The sequence below is a fragment of the Tasmannia lanceolata genome, unplaced genomic scaffold (assembly GCF_043159265.1).
Source record: "Tasmannia lanceolata isolate RefF3 unplaced genomic scaffold, GAP_Taslan_0.1 ptg000003l, whole genome shotgun sequence".
NCBI lineage: Eukaryota > Viridiplantae > Streptophyta > Magnoliopsida > Canellales > Winteraceae > Tasmannia > Tasmannia lanceolata.
In genome coordinates this window covers 13932213-13949879 of record NW_027518680.1, presented here as the reverse complement: position 1 = coordinate 13949879, position 17667 = coordinate 13932213, and the positions used below count along the sequence as shown (strand labels likewise).

The window sequence follows — 17667 nt, the reverse complement described above, 5'->3', positions numbered from 1 at the left end:
AAAGAGTCCTTTGGTTTTATCTGAAAAGAAAATAACACAAAATCTATCCTACGAAAAAAAAAAAAAATCTCCAATACATTAGTTCACCAAACATTGGAAAACTTATTAGGAGAATTTCTTGGGGATAGCTGACCCCAACTAGTTTGGGACAAAGGCTTGGTTGAGTTGAGATTTTCTTTGGGATCAAGGCGAACTCAACAGTTTGGCCCAACTTGTGCTTGACGGTCAGATCAATGGAACTACTGATCTTGTACACAAGGCACAAACGGGCCCAATAAGCCTGTCAGGAGGGCACACCATAGCTTCGAAACTGCCCAACGTCATCATGGGCTCCTTTGAGTTCGAGTTGACTCTCTCTCACCTAAGTCGTGTTCTTGTTCGAGTCCGCATTTTGCCCCACAAAGTCATCAATCAAAACTCCGTTGACTCTCGAGTTATGACCATGTCAGCCTAGTACTCAGTCGCAGTCAACTGGGACTTTCTTTGGGGGCAAGTTTTCACTGGCATCTGCGTTTTGAAACACTGGCAAACTAGAAACAGACAAGAACACAAAATCAGCCATATTGGATCAAAATCAGGATCCCATTTTCCTTTCAGAAAAGCAAAGCCTCTCCATCAAAGACACAAGGACTATCTAAAAGGAACAAGTTCAGTTCAATTTTGAACGCATAGAAAAAAAAAAGCAGTACACACTTTGGGAAAACAGGCAGAGTATCTTTGGTAAAACATGAATGAAGATAGTCAACATACAGATGAAAATCATATTTCATGAGTAACAAAGATAGCCTCCAATTTAGAAATGATATGAAACATTTTCTTCAGTTACAACAGATTTCATCGGCAGTTCCATACTAAAGTATTTTGTTCTCGCAAAGTCTTAGAATCTAGTTGACCATGACCTTTTCCTTTCTTGGATTTTCCCTTCTCCTTCATTTTCTTCATCATATCTTCAAATGTTATGCAATGATAATCTGGCGGTATCATAAATGGGTCTTGAATATCTTCTGCACATTTACTAGGGCCTGAAATCATGGAAGAGCTTTGACGATAAGGGGCCTTTAGCCACTGAATCCATGAATTCGAGTTTTGCATAGCTGGGCTTTCTTGGCCTACAGCACGAGAGTTCATCGGGCTTGAAGGAGGTGTGGAGAACTCTTCCTCTGGCTGCAGCTCTTCAAACTTTGTGAATGTAACCAGCACTCGAATGGTAGGAACAACCGAAATAGCAACCTGAAAGTAACCATGGTTAATATATAAGGAACATTGTTGTAATCAGAATCAAGACACTTCAACAGAAGATCTAGCCAAGCTGGTGCACTAGATGAACCCACTGGAAATAAGGTAAATGATAGGGACTACCTAATCCATCCTTCTCATTGGCGAAAGTCAAGGGACCCAGTCCTTTGTCATCTGTTTTCTTTCAAGGAAATATTTTTATTGGAAAAATTTTTCCCCTAAGGCCATGTCTTGTAGCCAGGATTTTTTTTTTTCACGATAAATTAGTGTCTCCAAGTAGTAAGAGAGGGGTAGGGCGGGTGGGAGGAGGAGACTTGAGAGGGCACGAATGAGTTGAGGGTGAGAAGTTGCCAAAAAATCAGGAAAAAGTCGATCAGATTTTGAGTGGAGTTTTTTGTTTCCTAGTTTTCCTGGTTTTTCAGGCTTTTCTCGCTGTCTTCTCACTCAGAACCTCTCATATCCATCCCTCTCCCACTGTCACTCAGAACCTCTCATATCCATCCCTCTCCCACTTCTATTCTCCCTCGCCAAGTTTACACACATGAATTTGCTGCAATAGATATTCAAAATATTTGAGATTGCACACTTCATGCCTAAGACAGTGTACAGTTTTTACTTCATAGTGCAATCCGATTAGTCCGAATCTTTGTTTGAAATTGAATACCATGAATCAATTGAATACGACAAAATCGGGAGGTGGAGGGTGGTGTGGGGGGAGGAGGGATGGTCGTGACTGGACTACCTGCTTGGAAGAATGGGCTTTGGTTCTAAATGGAGAGAATGGATCAGATGTTGCTTATCGTGCGTAGATGTTGCTTATTGTGCGTCAGGTTCTCAATCCTAATCAATGGTTCTCCTAAAGGATTCTTTAAATCCTCTAGGGGGCTTCGCCAAGGTGACCCGTTATCCCCATTTCTATTTGTGATAGTTGCCAAAACTTTGAGCTGGCTTATGGAAGAAGGCAGATCTACTGGGCTGATTGAAGGTTTTAAAATAGGTCGGAACGGAGCGGAGGTATCTCACTTAAAGTTTGCTGATGATACTCTTTTATTTTGCTCTCCTCTTGCATCAAAGATATTGAACATTAAGGCTAGATGCTATTGGGGTGGTTAAACATTAAGGCGATTCTTGCTGACGATACTCATTTATTTTGCTCTCCACTTGTATCAAAGATATTGAACATTAAGGCAATTCTTAATGCCATGAGATGATCACAGGTCAAAGATTGAACTTCCATAAATCCAGGATATTTGCATTGAATATTGAGCATCGGGAGGCGCATGGTATTGCCAGTATTATGGGTTGTCAGGTGAACCATCTCCCTTCCAGCTATTTAGGGTTGCCTCTGGGATGGGGAGACCAAAATAATGCTCATGGGATACTATTGTAGAGAGAATAGAAAAAAAGCTAGACACTTGGAAGCGAAATTTAGTCTCCCAATGTGGTAGAGTTACTCTCATAAAGGCAGTGCTAGCAAACACCCATATATATATACTAGTAAAAAACCCCATGCGATGCACAGGCCGACAAAAAACTGTACGGACCACATCATAGGTTGATCCAAACCGTCCATGTGATGGAACACAACATCAATAGGTTGTGCCCGTAAAATCATTTCCATAGGCTGATCCTAGCCCTCCAATCTATAGAGGTTTCCATAATTGTTGGTCCTCTTAAGATGCACAGGTTCGTCAATATTTTGAAAGGCGTCCTGAATCCGTAGTATTATGTAATATGTTCACAAAAATCCGTAGTATTATATAACATATGTACCTAATCCGTAATTTTGCAAAGAAAAAACGAAACTATGTTGACTTTGTCCACCTTTTTCTATTAAAAAAGCATAAAGGAGGGGGGTAGGATTGAAATTATGTGGCTTCAATGGGTGCCTTTGTTAAAAAGCATAAAGGAGGGGGTAGGATTGAAAATATGTGGGTTGAATGGGTGCCTTTGTTAAAAAAAAGTCAAAAAAAGTGATGTGTAATTCTATTAGAATTTTGGGACAAATTCAAATAATTCTCTCATTTTCTCTTCTGCTATATATATAGTGAGAGAGAGAGAGAGAGAGGGATGATAGATGCAAGGGCCCTCTTTATATAAGGGCTAAAGAAGGGCCCTGGAATACATCCACGTCATTAAGTGCAACTGAATTCAGTTTCTCAACCAAATTTAAAAATGACATGGATCTATTCCAGGGCCCTTCTCCGGCCCTTGCATAAAGAGGGCCCTTGCATCTATCATTCTTATATATATATATATATATATATATATATATATATATATATATATATAGATAGAGAGAGAGAGAGAGAGAAAACGGTTCCTACACACATGTGTAGATAAGTTATCTACACACTAGCTTAAAATACAGTGGGGCCCACATTATTTGGGTGATCCAAACCATTCATTTTTAAGGCCCTCACATAGATAGGGTGTCCACAAAAAATCAGATCCATAGGATCATCCTAACCATTCGAACTGTTGAGGCAAAAAATGGACTAATTTGTGAAGGTTTAAAGACATCCATTTTACATCCACAAATCGTAGGGTTGGGATGATCCTATGGATCTAATTTTTTGTAGACACCCTATCTATGTGAGGGCCTTTAAAATGGATGGCTTAGATCACCCAAACAATGTGGGCCCCCACTGTATTTTAAGCTCGTGTGTAGAGAACTCTCTACACATATGTGTAGGAACCGTTTTCTAATATATATATATATATATATATATATATATATATATATATATATATATATATATATATATATATTATGTGTGTGAGGAAAACGTTGGTGCGCACGCTTAAGCGCACCATTTTTTTGGTGCGCTTAAGTGGTTATAACGCCTCCCATTGGTTCATGTATGTAGGACCCAAACATTTAAACGAATGGGAGGCGTTATAACCACTTAAGCGCACAAAAAAATGCGCGCTCAACACTTCTCTCTCTCTCTCTCTCTCTCTCTCTCTCTATATATATATATATATATATATATATATATATATATATAGAGAGAGAGAGAGAGAAGTGTTTTTGCGCACGTGCCCAGGGAGCTCCCTGTCCACAAGTGGCTTAAAAAGCCACCGATTGGTCTCTTTTTTGTGGACCCCGCAGAGGTGGACCCACCATACGAACCAATCGGTGGCTTTTTAAGCCACTTGTGCACAGGGAGCTCCCTACGCAGAAACAGTTTTCTCATATATATATATATATATATATATATATATATATATATATATATATATAGAGAGAGAGAGAGAGAGAGAGTTAAGTGAAGCTACACATACGTGTAGCTAACTTAGCTACACCGACGGCTTAAAATACAGTGGGCCCACATTATTTGGGTGATCCAAACCATTCATTTGATAGGCCCTCACATTGATAGGGTGTGCCCAAAAAATCAGCTCCATAGGATCATCCCAACCCTTCAAACTGTGAAGGCAAAAATTGATAGATTTGTGAAGGTTTTTACACGTCCAATTTTGCTTCCACAAATCGTAGGGTTGGGATGATCCTATGGAGCTGATTTTTTGGGCACACCCTATCTATGTGAGGGCCCATCAAATGAATGGTTTGAATCACCCAAACAATGTGGGGCCCACTGTATTTTAAGCCGTTGGTGTAGCTAAGTTAGCTACACGATTGTGTAGCTACACTTTTCTCATATATATATATATATATATATATATATATATATATATATATATATATAAGTGCCCTATGAGCATTGTGAATCGCATGTAATAGATCCAGAGAAGATTCCTTAGGGGGGCATCAGATGAGAAATAGAGCATTCCCTTAATGAGGTGGGAAGACGTTTGTAAGCCCATCAAAGGAGGCGGTTTGGGTATTAGGAGAATTAAAGAAACGAATTTGGATCTTATGGGGAAGTGGCATTGGAGATTTGGGGAGGAGCAATCCCAACCATGGGCAAGATTTATTGCAAGCAAGTATGGCGCAAATCTTGGGCATTGGTTACCCAAAGACACTATAAGTTATCCTAGGCGTGATATTATGCCTATTAGCCATCACTTTAATCAAGAACTAGATTCGGAGTGTACTCAGGTGATCATATCAGGTTTTGGAATGCGAAATGGCATTCCCATATCACTTTGTGCTCCCTCTTCCCTCACTTATTTGTTGTAGCAGCTCACAAAGATGTTGGTAAAGGATTACTATGAAAGGAGTGGCGACGGGGTGGTTTGGAGTTCGGCTTTTAGAAGAAATTTCTTCAAAAGGGAACTTCCATCTGTGGCTAGGCCTCTTCGGTTGCTTGAAGGTTGTTACATCAAGAGGTCTAGGAAGGATAAAAGGGTATGAAATTGGGATTCTACTGGGGTTTTTACTGTAATATCATTCTACCTTCAGCTTGTGCCTTGTCATGCATCCTCCATTGAAGCTAAACTGTGGAAGATTCAATCCCCTCCTAGAGTCAGCGTTGCTACCGGAGGTCGTATCAAGACGATTGACTTCCTTCTGAGTCGTGGAATATGGATAATTGATCATTGTGTCTTGTGCATAGCATCAGGGGAGTCAGTCGATCATATCGTCATCATTGTAAAGTTGCTAAGAGAGGTGTGGAGTAGAATCCTTCAAAGGTTTGGAATGTCTTGGATCTTTCCCTCCAAGCTATCAGACTTACTTACTGGATGGCTGGGCATTAGTTCCATGAAGGAAAAAAGGCAAAATTCTCTAGAATGTTTCCCTCCTTGCAACCCTTTGGGTCCAATGGAAGGAGAGAAATTCTAGAGTCTTCGATGGTGTGGCCAAGTCTCCACATTTTCTTTACATCAAAGTTATTGCCCTTACTATTGCTTAGGTGAAGTGCCGCCCACCCTTTCGGTTTGTATCAGCCTTTGATCTTTGGGAGGGTTGGAAGGAGATATGCTCTAGTAGTGAGCTCTGCCCCCTACTGTGCAAGCGTGGGAACCTCCTCCTAATGGGATATTAAAGCTTAAATGGCTCTAGCATAGGCAATCCTGGCCGGCAGGTATTGGTGGTATCCTATGAGATTCAAGGAGTGTGGTCATTTAGGCTTTTTTTGGGCCTACTGGGGTGGCAGATGCCAGCGAGGCAGAGGTTTGTGCCACTCACCATGGTTTAAAATGTTTGGATAGGGATCTTTTGGTTAGGCTGCTGGTAGAGGGAGACTCACTCAATGTCATCCGGTGGCTAAGAGGCTCTCTCGTTTCCCCTTGGAGATTAGCTCACTTTTTTGACGAGATCCTAGACATAGTGGAAGGGTCGTCAATCTTATTCAACCACATTAGAAGACCTGCAAACAAGGAGGCTGATAGCTTAGCCAGGGCTGGAGTTGGGAGATTGGGGTTGGAAATGTTTGACTTCCTCCCTCCTTGAGATGTTATTCTGTTCTCTTGCTTTGCTTCTCATGATTTCTTATTCTCTTTATACTTTGGGTTGACTATCTCAGTCTTCCCTTTGTTTTTGAATGAAATCTGCCACCATTCAAAAAAGATAGGATTGGATTTTGACTGCCACTGTCATCTTCCCTAAGCTCCAAATGAATCTTTAGTGCTTCTTGCCTAAATTAAAGTCAGCAACATTTGTAATCAAACCTTATGACATCATTAAAAGGATTAAAGATTTGGCCCAAAATTGAAGTGATCATATATATATAAGTTGTACGACCAATTGCATGTGATCTGGATAAAAGGTCATTTTTCAAAGGGAAGAGTATAATGCGATAACGTGAAAAGGATGGCGGTAACGCCACTTAATGCATCAACATATGCAATGGATATGCCAGACCATGGAACCAAGACAAAACAAACAATTGAAATTTAACTTTCAATCAGTATAGTTTTGATGAGACGAACCTTGACTGGAAATGTTCCTGCAGGAATCTTTGTAGTAAGTAATTCTCTTAAAGGACGAACAGCCTTGACCTTGTGTCCGACAATGTCAAGCACCGGCAGAAGCTCTTCAATTCGGAGAGGGAAATCAGGAGAAAGCCAAAGAACGGGTCTCAATCCTTTCTTGTATTCACTCTCATTTTTGGAACCCCACTTACCCCAGTTTCCAAACCAACCTTTCCTATCATGCTTGGCCTTGCCATTGCTGCGACTATGTTTGTCTTCAATAGGGATATCTCTCGGCTCATCAGAGAGACCATCATCAACCATCTCTGAAGAATCCAATTTCAGGGCAGCCTCCAACTCCTTCCTCTCATCCTCTGTCAAGAGGTCCTCATACCCCTCACTCTCCGTGTCGTTCTTGTCTGCTTCCATCGCTCCAGGGACCCACTGGGACTTAACACTCAAAACCACATGTTGCATATCATACACCTTGGCTTCCCATGGCCCAACCATCTTGGTCTTCTCCTCTCCCCTCAATGTTAACTGTGGGGACAACACTGCCTGAGTTACATCTATCCTAGGCCTGAATATTTTAGTCCGTGACATCGCCATGACTAGGTGTTTAATTTCTGCCTCAGGGATGTTAGAACCATTAAAATCTGACACATTCAGTATCTCTTTATCCTTATGTAAAATCAAGTAGGCCGATCCAGGAGGCACTTTCCCATCCTCTGACTTATCACCTAAAAACAAAAAGCTCTGATCCAACCGTTGAATCCTGAAACCATCAAAACCAGCCAGTGTCATATCGGCTCTCAAATTTGATCCCCTTTTCCAAATCTTGTACGTATCTGAAGGCGCAATCCTTGATATGAAAGGAATTACAGAGCTCTCGAAATGAAATGTGATCTCCATGTAAAAATCCCCAATCCTTCTCATCGTTCCGATCAGACGAGGCAGCCTTCGGCACCATCTTGCCCATCCCACAATCCCGTTGTATCTAACTATTATCATGGCAATGCCCTCTTGCCTTGAGCAAATCGCTTCTTGGAGAGCACTCCAGCCTTGCTCATTCTGCAAAGTCCAATCTGCACCCACAGCCATTAGCATCTCAGTTGAGGTTTCGTCCCCAAGCTTGACGGCGAGATGGAGAGGGGTCTCCTTGTTAGGGACATCACGATTATCAATGACACCGCAGATTGCGTCCGCTTTTTCTTCCTCAACCAACGAAGCCTCCTCGGTGTGAACCTCATCTGGATTGCAGAGCTGAGGGAGACTGGCAAGTATGCGCTTGAGAGCGGCATAGTCCCTTGCAGCCACAGCCCTATGGATGAGGCTGTGAGCATATTTTGAAATATCTATGCCCGCCATGTCTCAGGATATTAAAAAATGATCTAGAATGATAGATGTAATCAGAACCAATTCACAATATTTCACAGAATATTCCACAGAATGAAAATCCTAAATAAGGATAACCCCCTCCGAAATCAAATAAAATGAGGGGATAAAATCAGAACCATTCACAAAAATGAATATCCTACTAAAAATTTATCTAATTGAAAAAGGATAAATCTACACAATTCACAGTTATCAGAAGCAAACTGTTCGGTCTAAAATGGTCCAACGTGGTTGGTTAGTGTAACCGTGGTTGCAAAGTGTGTGTGTGTGTGTGTGTGTGTGTGTGTGTGTGTGTGTGTGTGCGCGTGTTTGTGTGTGTGTGTGTGATTGATGCGCAGGCGTCCCATCCTCTTCCGAGGCAAGAAATCGGAAACTCAATTCAAGTGGGGTTCGACGACTGAAATGATTATGTCCCATGGGATAGGATTTCAGGCAATTAAGAAGAAGAGGGAAGCAACACATATTCCTTGCGCTCTTCTGCCTTTACACAGATGGAAGGGGCTTTTATCAGTGTAGACATGATGCCAAATGTGGGGATGTCAACACACGAAAAATGTGAACGAGAAGCAGACACATGCAGAACGACGACACGTCGACACGCGCAGAACATAAATGACTAGCAGTTGGTCATGGAATGTCACTGCGCGCAGAACTCAAACGACGCCATCGATGCACTCAGAATGCAAATGACTCTCAGGGTCGACGGACCATTCCATTTGAACTAAAACAACACAAATGAAACACTAGTGCGAGGGATAGTTGAATTAAAGAGAGAGACTCACCTAGGAAGTGAATTCATCGCTTCCTTAATCAAGATGAAAGCTAAAGCTACGGAAAAGTAAAAAGTACAGTGATAAAAAGTAAAGAGAAAATGCTAAAACATGTTTGGATTTGGTGCTGGGACCTATTCCTTGGAGATAGATGTCTCCTTATATAGCTTTATTCGGGCAACCGCTCTCCATTACCCCAAGTACTCATGAAGGGAACTTTTTAGTAACCGCCCATTGCAGGCTCCCTTATCTGCACATCCTCCATTCCTCCATGTGGTTATCATCCACCTTCCCACGATTGGCAACTGTAGTGCCACTTCTTTGACCCGCTCCATCGGGATAATAACTTAGTAACTCAGTCCCACTTGACCGATTGGCCTTAGAGATACGTACAATTAGAAAACAACTTATGATGCTTGCCCAACCTTTTAGGTTCCATTACTTGTGATAATTTTTGGGAAGCGTTTTTTTTTTCATTCATCCATCGTCACTGTATATTTACAATAGATCCCTGTTTTGAAGGGATATAGCTACAAATGATTGGGCTAAATTACAAAGAGCTTATCTAGAGGTCAACATCCTAGAATATCTAATCTTATCACCATCCTAAAATATCTTGTACAGCTGTAATCTTGGGAAATGATATCACACGGTTAATACTCCCCTCAAGTTGGCGCGTGAATGTCAATCATGCCCAACTTGCGAATGAGATGATGGAACTGATCTCTCCCAAGAGCCTTGGTGAAGACATCTGCAAGTTGGGATGACGATTGAAGATATGCAGGTTGGAGGAGACCAACCTGGATTTTGTCTCGAACAAAGTGACAATCGATCTCTATATGCTTCGTGCGCTCATGAAAGACGGGATTTGCAGCAATGAGTAATGCTGCTTGATTGTCACAATATAACGTTGCAGGTTCAGGATGTGGAATACCTAAGTCATTGAGAAGGTATTTAAGCCATTGAAGTTCACAGGTAGCTTGAGCCATTGCACGATATACAGCCTCAGCGGAAGACCGAGAGACAGTGTTTTGCTTCTTAGTTCTCCATGAAATAGGACATGATCCGATCATTGTACAAAAGCCACAGGTAGAACGCCGAGTGAGAGGACAACTTGCATAATCAGAGTCACAGAAGGCCGTTAAGTGAAGGCTACTGGATGCAGGAAAAAATATGCCGTGACCAGGAGGTCCTTTAAGATATCTAAGTAGGCGAGTGGCCACATCAAGATGGGGAGTGCGTGGTGCTTGCATGAATTGACTAAGCATGTGAACCGTATATAATATATCAGGTCGAGTGATGGTGAGGTAAATCAAGCGACCCACAAGCCGTCGATAGTGAGACGGGTCTTTAAGAGGGTCCCCATCTGATGCATTTAACTTCAAATTTTGTTCCAACGGAAAGGTTACAGGACGAGATCCCAACATGCTTGTGTCACTTAAAATATCAAGCGTATACTCAAGCTGGCAGAGACAGAGTCCTTTCGATGCACGAGCGACCTCAATGCCAAGAAAATATTTTAGGGTTCCCAAATCCTTAATGTGGAATTTGGAATCAAGAAAACGCTTCAAGTGAGCAATAGCGGCAACATTATCCCTAGTGACGATTATGTCGTCAACATAAACTAACACAAAAACAGAACCTGAAGATGTCCATCGAAAGAAAAGAGAGTGGTCTGCCTTAGACTGAGTGTAACCGGCTTCGTACAATGCATTTGAAATTTGGCAAACCATTGGCAACCAGCTTGCTTGAGGCCATACAAGGACTTATTATGTCGATAAACAGAGTTCTCCCCCTGTTTAGGAAGGCCCGGAGGGATTGTCATGTACACTTCTTCCTCTAAATCTCCATGCAAAAAGGCATTATGGACGTCCAACTGGTGAATAGGCCAGTGTCAAACAGTAGCAATAGCAAGAAGGCAACGAACTGTAACCAATTTCGCGACAGGAGCAAAGGTTTCATGGTAATCGAGCCCTTCAGTTTGTGTAAATCCTTTGGCAACTAGTCGAGCCTTATATCGCTCAATAGAACCGTCGGACTTGTACTTGATTTTATAAATCCATTTACACCCCACTGCATGTTTGGTTGGAGGTAATTGTGTGAGAGTCCATGTACCATTTTGTTCAAGTGCAGCAATTTCAGTAGCCATGGCTTCTCTCCACTCTGGGATTTTCACAGCTTGAGAAAATGATGTAGGTTCAACAGAGGAGTCGAGAGCTACAAGAAAAGCCTTATGGGATTGTGAGAGCTTTTGATAAGAAAGAGATTTATGCCAGGAGTAGGGTGTACCTGAGCGAGGAGGAACAGATTGAGTCGTGGATGATGTGCCTGTAACGACAGAGCAATAATAATCTTTCAGGTATCCCGGCGGTTGACGTGAGCGAGGTGGTAAAATGGTGACAGGATCAACAAGGATAGTATTGGAAGGTGAGGAAAGTGATGCTGGTGGACTAGTGGGAACAATAGTGGGAGGGGTGGGCGGACTAGTAACAGGAGAGATTGTAGTAGGTGGCGACAGTGGGGAGTCAACACTTTCAGGATAGTCGCCGATAGGAATAGGTAAGACAGGAGTGGTGGAAGGGTGCATGCCAACATCTTTGAAAGGAAATACTGATTCATGAAAAATGACATTACGAGAAGTGAAAATAATTTTAGTGGTAATGTCATAAATTTTGTAACCCTTTTGTCCATAAGAGTAACCAACAAGAATGCCCAGTGTAGCACGGGCATCAAATTTGTGCTTGTGTGGATTAACATTTTGAGCAAAACAAAGACATCCAAAAATACGGAGATGGGAATAAGAGGGCTTTTGATTAAGTAGTGTACTTCGTGAGGTGATTTTCCAGAAAGAAGAGGTGTTGGCAATTTATTAATAAGATATGCAGCAGTTAAAACACATTCTCCCCAAAAGGATAAGGGAAGGTTAGCTTGAAAACGTAAGGCACGCGCGACCTCTAAGAGGTGCCTATGTTTTCGTTCAGCAACTCCATTCTGTTGGGGAGTTGCAACACAACTACGCTGATATACCACACCATTGGTTTGGAAAAAAGCAACCATGTCCTTAGAGAGAAACTTGGTCCCATTGTCAGTTCGAATTTTTTGAACTTGACAATGATACTGAGTTTTAACCAATGCAAAGAAAGCTTGTAAGTGAGTCTTACTATCAGATTTATTCTTTAATAAGTACAACCAAGTACAACGACTGAAATCATCAATGATAGTCAAAAAATAGTGTGCCCCAGAAAGAGTAGGCACAGAAAAAGGACCCCAAATATCGTAATGTATCAATTGAAAAGGAGCAGTAGAGTGGATTGAACTTTTGGGAAAGGGTAAGCGGCATTGCTTAGCTAGTGGACAAACATCACAAATAATATTATTTGAACTAGAAAGAGATGGTTCAATTGTAGCTAAAGAATGCAATGTAAAAGATGAAGGGTGCCCCAACCGCCAATGCCAAATATCGAATGATGGTTTTGATGTAGTAAGTAAGGCTGTCGGAGTCTGAAAATAATAAAGGCCGTCACGGGCACTACCCACTCCAATTGTTCTCCTCGATGACAGGTTCTGGAAAACACAACAATGAGAAAAGAAAGTAACAGAGCATTTATGTGACTTTGTAAGCTGAGAAACTGATAAAAGATTAAACTTAAAGGATGGAACATAAAATACATTATCAAGTTGAAGTTCAGGAGAAAGAGAGATGGAACCGGTGTGTGTAATGGGTGCTTGGAACCGGTGTGTGTAATGGGTGCTTGCACACCATTTGGTAATTGAACTTTAGATATAGTAGAATTTGAAGAAATGGATTGAAACAAGTTAGGTGAAGAACACATAGGGTTAGTGGCACCCGTATCAATTACCCAAAGATTCAGAAAATTAGGAGAGAGAGCAATACCTGCGAAATTGGCCATTAGGTCAGGCTAAACTAGTTGAAACGTCTCAAGGAAAGAAATGGCAAAACGAATTTGCTCTCTTAAATAAGTGTGAATAGAGAGTAATAGGATTCTGGATGAGACTTTCTACACAATCAGACAGAGAATATTTCAGTGACGTAAAACCTTCTTGAGTTTTTTTTTTTTTTTTTTTAAATAAAGAAAATTAACAGGACTTTCTCCCTTTAGATGGAATCTTTTGGGAGAGAGATTTTATAATATGAAAGGAATGGGAGAATGGAGAAATAAGTAGGGAGAAATCGTACCAGATTCAACAAATAATAAATAAGAAATGAGGGGAAAATAGAAACAGTACCAGATAAAGAATAGCTGTATGAAAAAGGAATGGCAAGATATGACAAAATGGAAGGTACGAGTACGCCTATGCTTTGATACCATGATAAAAAAAAAAATTCATACATCCATCGCCACTGTATATTTACAATAGATCCCTGTTTTAAAAGGATATAGCTACAAATGATTGGGCTAAATTACAAAGAGCTTATCTAGAGGTCAACATCCTAAAATATCTAATCTAATCAACATCCTAATTAACTCCATCCTATATAGTGGTTCGGTCTCTCATGGCCGATCATGCCCAAAATGGGTGTAAACACAAACAATCCCTCACAATCTAGAATGATAGATGTAATCAGAACCAATTCTCAATATTCTGCAGAGTGACAGCCCTAAGAAAAGGATGACCTCCTCCAAAATCAAATAAAATGAGGAGATGAAATCAAAAGTCATTCACACAAATGAATATCCTACTTAAAATTATATCAAAAATGAAGAGGTTAAAAACAACACATTTCAAAATTATCAGAAACAAACAATCCCTCACACCCCTCCTCCAAAATGGATTACAAACAACCAAAAACTCAGACCCAATTCCAAATATATCCAAAGTTATTGAAAAAAAAGGAAAACCCACTACACACCTGCTTAGAGAACTAAACTGAAATGACAGAAAGAATCAACCCCAGTTCCAAATCATTCAAATCTCTCTCTCTCTCTCTCTCTCTCTCTCTCTCTCTCTCTCTCTCTCTCTCTCTCTCTCCAATATCCCAAATCCCTCTCATGCAGTCCCATCAGTGAACTTAACCGGTAATTTCGCAAGGAAGGTGATTTCTAGTACACAGAAATAGCCAAAACTCCAGTCAACCTCAGTGAGGATTTTGGGTTTTTTTTTTAAGAAGGGTGGGTTCCTGGCGATGAGTTTTATTTTGGGCGATGAGATTCTTGCTGAATGGTTTTAGCTCTTTGGTGGACAGCATAAAATGTGAATCCAAAAAGTAAATAGACCTTCCGTTTGTTGTGGGTAATTGGGTATTCGATTGAAATGAAGAGGGATATCGTGCTCACCAACATAAATTGAAATGATCTAGGATCATATGATGGAGAATGGAGATGAATTTTGGTAGGGCTGCTGCAACTCGAGCCGGGTTTTACCCGACCCGCATCGACCCGACCCGAACATAGCCTGGGTTGGGTTCAGGTTTCATGGGTTTTGGGTCGAGCCGGGTTGAGCATCCAAAAGCCCGCATGAATCTCGGGTTGAGCAGGGTTTGCAGGGGCCCGACCCGACCTGAGTTACATAAGTTATAGTATGTTTTTTTTTTTCTATTGTTAGCTAAAAGTTAAAAGTGAAAATCCACGCACCCACTGTTATAGTATGTGGGTGTAATTTCTGCTTCTATGAGTTGAGTTGATTAGTATTTGATTCAGCATTGTTTGATTGTAATTACAACATTGTTTGATTCAAGTGTAATGTGAGTGTAATTACATCATTGTTTGATTCAAGTGTAATGTGAGTGTAATTTCTGCTTCTATGAATTGAGTTGCCTTGCCAAACAAGAGTTTTCCTTAAAAAATTGCGTCAATGTGAAAAAACCCAACCCGACCCGACCCGACCCGAGATTTATCATGGGTAGGGCCGGGTTTGGGAATCGTGGGTTTTCCGAAAAAAATTACACCATCTGTTGTGATAGGGTGGCTCATTGTTTTTACACCTATGCATAGCATAGGCCAAGAATGCTATGATTGGGTAGGTCCCACGATCTCCACCCGAGCCCATGCATAGAGTAGGGCCTGTAATTTTTGTCGTTTCTTGTATAAGAATGCTAGTATATGCAGAAGGAATTTTTGTCTTTTTATAAGGTAGTTTGTCTTTTTAAATACAAGGACATTTTGGTCTTTTTATGAGTAAAGAAATCTACAATGGGCATTTTAGTCACAAACCAATGACATGACCTGATTTGCAAAGTTCTCTCAAACATTACGACTCTATTTGCAAATTGTCGAACAAGAAGACTCTTTTAGCAAATAAAACGAAGTAGAAGACTTCTTTTGCAAAAACCCCTTCTTTGTATTCATATTTTTGAACCACTCAGGAAAGCTAAGTTCTTCAATTTTTTGGGGGTATGTGGAACCCTTTGTCATGGGTCATAGAAGCTACTTCAATTTATGTATGGGTAAGTATATTTACTTAGTTTCCCATATCTGATCACACTAAAGAAAATTTTACACAAGTATATTAGTAAACATGGGAGCTCAACCGCATAAGAAATAGATAAGGAAATTAGAAAATTCTAATTTTCTTATCTATTTTTGCTTCCTTGGGAGAATAGCTGAATAAGCAAATAGGTCAACAAGACCCTCACATCTTAGGAACCTGACGGTGGATGTGGCTTTAACAAGATCAATGGCGAAGATCAATTCATTGGTCAAGTGTTTAAAGAATAAGATGTATCCTTTTATTGTGAAAAGGTATATTTGGAACATGTGTAAACAAAGGGACGTTTGAGAGAAGGGTCAGCGTGATGAGGAGTTGCATCCCTTCCTCCAAACGTCTATAAAAGAAACTCTCCGGTTCCTGCTTATACACAACTAATCTTTTCCATTCTCTGTGAATCCATAAGAGAAAGAGAAAAACAATCTTCTTCACTGTCTGTTGTGGAACAAGGAGATATACCGGAGTGGAACATTTCAAGAGATAACAAAACAATATACATGGCTTCCGGTATGTCCTTTTACTATTTCAATTTCAATCCATATCGTTATCTTTGTTTTTCTCAAAGTTGGATCGCCAAGATCAGTTGCCGGTGTTCCTATTGTGTTGAACATTTACATCATATTGTTTTTATATTTGTTAATACGGATTTTCTAATATTTTTTAGGATAATGTCATGAGAAACCAATGTGGAATCTTTTAAGTGCAAGATGAGCTTTACTTGGCCCGACCCACATGATTTTAGACATGTCTAACCCTTCAATCTACTCTCCTCATCACATGTGTGGGCCAAATCATTTTTGTTTCAGATAATTACTCAGGGTATTCGCAACAAGGTTGGCAGAAATACCTAGAGGAGATTTTTGAAGAGAATAACACTTGGGTCACCTGATAATTCGGTCTTTCATGACCAATCATGCCAAAAAAAAGATGTGAACAAGTAAAAAAAAAATCCATGAGATATTTTTCTTGAAATCCAAGAGCGCCTTACTTTGTTGAACACATTTTTAATTGACGATCGATGTTATAGTGGGAATTATGCCAGACTTAACCAGCAAACAACAAAACTGTAATATTTCAAAAAAGTGTAATTTGCTAGAAATTATACGAATGATACAATACAGGAATTGAAATGGACTCGTATTCCGACTCCTATTCCAATTCTCGCTCAAACGGAATGAGAAAAAATATAAATAAATTTTTTTATAAAAAAAACTAATAAAATTTCTGTTTTCATTCCGGTATTTCTTACTCTTCTGATTCCGCCCCAGTGTCAAATCCGCCTCCTTGATTCCATTCCTTTTTTTTAACCAAAAGTAAGAAATTGAGTGGAATTGGAACCAAATCCCTATTCTAACTCCTGATTCTGGCATTCCAAATGCTCCCTAAGGCCCTGTTAGGATTGCAGGACTTTTTTTTCGTAAAAGAAAAACTTTTCCAGAATTTCCTGCTTTTCCATTGTTGGTCACACAAAAAATAAAGTAACTTGAACCACCAGAGTTTCCTCATTTCTAGAGGGACCTTCTGAAGAACAACGCCTTCGGCTTAATCCCTATATCATTTCCCTGTAATTCTTGGACATAAAAAAATTGTGTGTTTAGGATAGCATATAAGCTGTCTAAGTATTGTTAGAGAAATAATTATGTATCTGTTGGAAAGAAAAAGCAGTAACCAGTTTGCTTCAAGGCGCGAAATCGCTTTCCTTAAGACAGATTTCGCCCCCACTAGAAGTGTGCAAAGGGGATCCGCGAACTGCCTCCAAGATACAATGAAGCCAGTAGGAATGTCCTACTAATTTGACGACGCTATGCACAAGCGGAGTCAAATCCGAAATGCCCTTAGAATCTTACAAGCCTGAGAGAATCAGTCTAATTTCTGTTACTGCAGTATAACAGTAATTAGATAAACAATAAGAAAATAGTTTAGTAAAACGAATTTTGGTGGGAGCAAGAAAGAGAGTATAATGCACTAGAAGTCTTAAGAATTTATCCAGAAATGGGTA

The 17667-nt window shown here is 40.4% G+C and overlaps 1 protein-coding gene across 4 annotated transcripts; it reads right to left on the bottom strand.

The window, feature by feature from the left end:
* Positions 1-561: 561 nt before the first annotated feature.
* LOC143851968 (uncharacterized) lies at positions 562-14420 on the bottom strand. Of its 4 annotated transcripts, XM_077361493.1 has the most exons (5): positions 14095-14420; positions 13117-13240; positions 12667-12785; positions 7075-8447; positions 562-1230 (listed from the first exon to the last, which is right to left on the bottom strand). In XM_077361493.1, the coding sequence occupies exons 4-5, from the start codon at positions 8422-8424 to the stop codon at positions 835-837; spliced, it is 1746 nt and encodes a 581-aa protein (XP_077217608.1). In that variant the 5' UTR covers positions 8425-8447; positions 12667-12785; positions 13117-13240; positions 14095-14420; the 3' UTR covers positions 562-834. The 4 variants fall into 4 exon arrangements, with proteins under 4 accessions (XP_077217608.1, XP_077217612.1, XP_077217602.1 ...); XM_077361497.1 differs by lacking the exon at positions 13117-13240; XM_077361487.1 differs by lacking the exons at positions 12667-12785; positions 13117-13240 and having other exon boundaries at positions 14095-14419.
* Positions 14421-17667: the final 3247 nt, after the last annotated feature.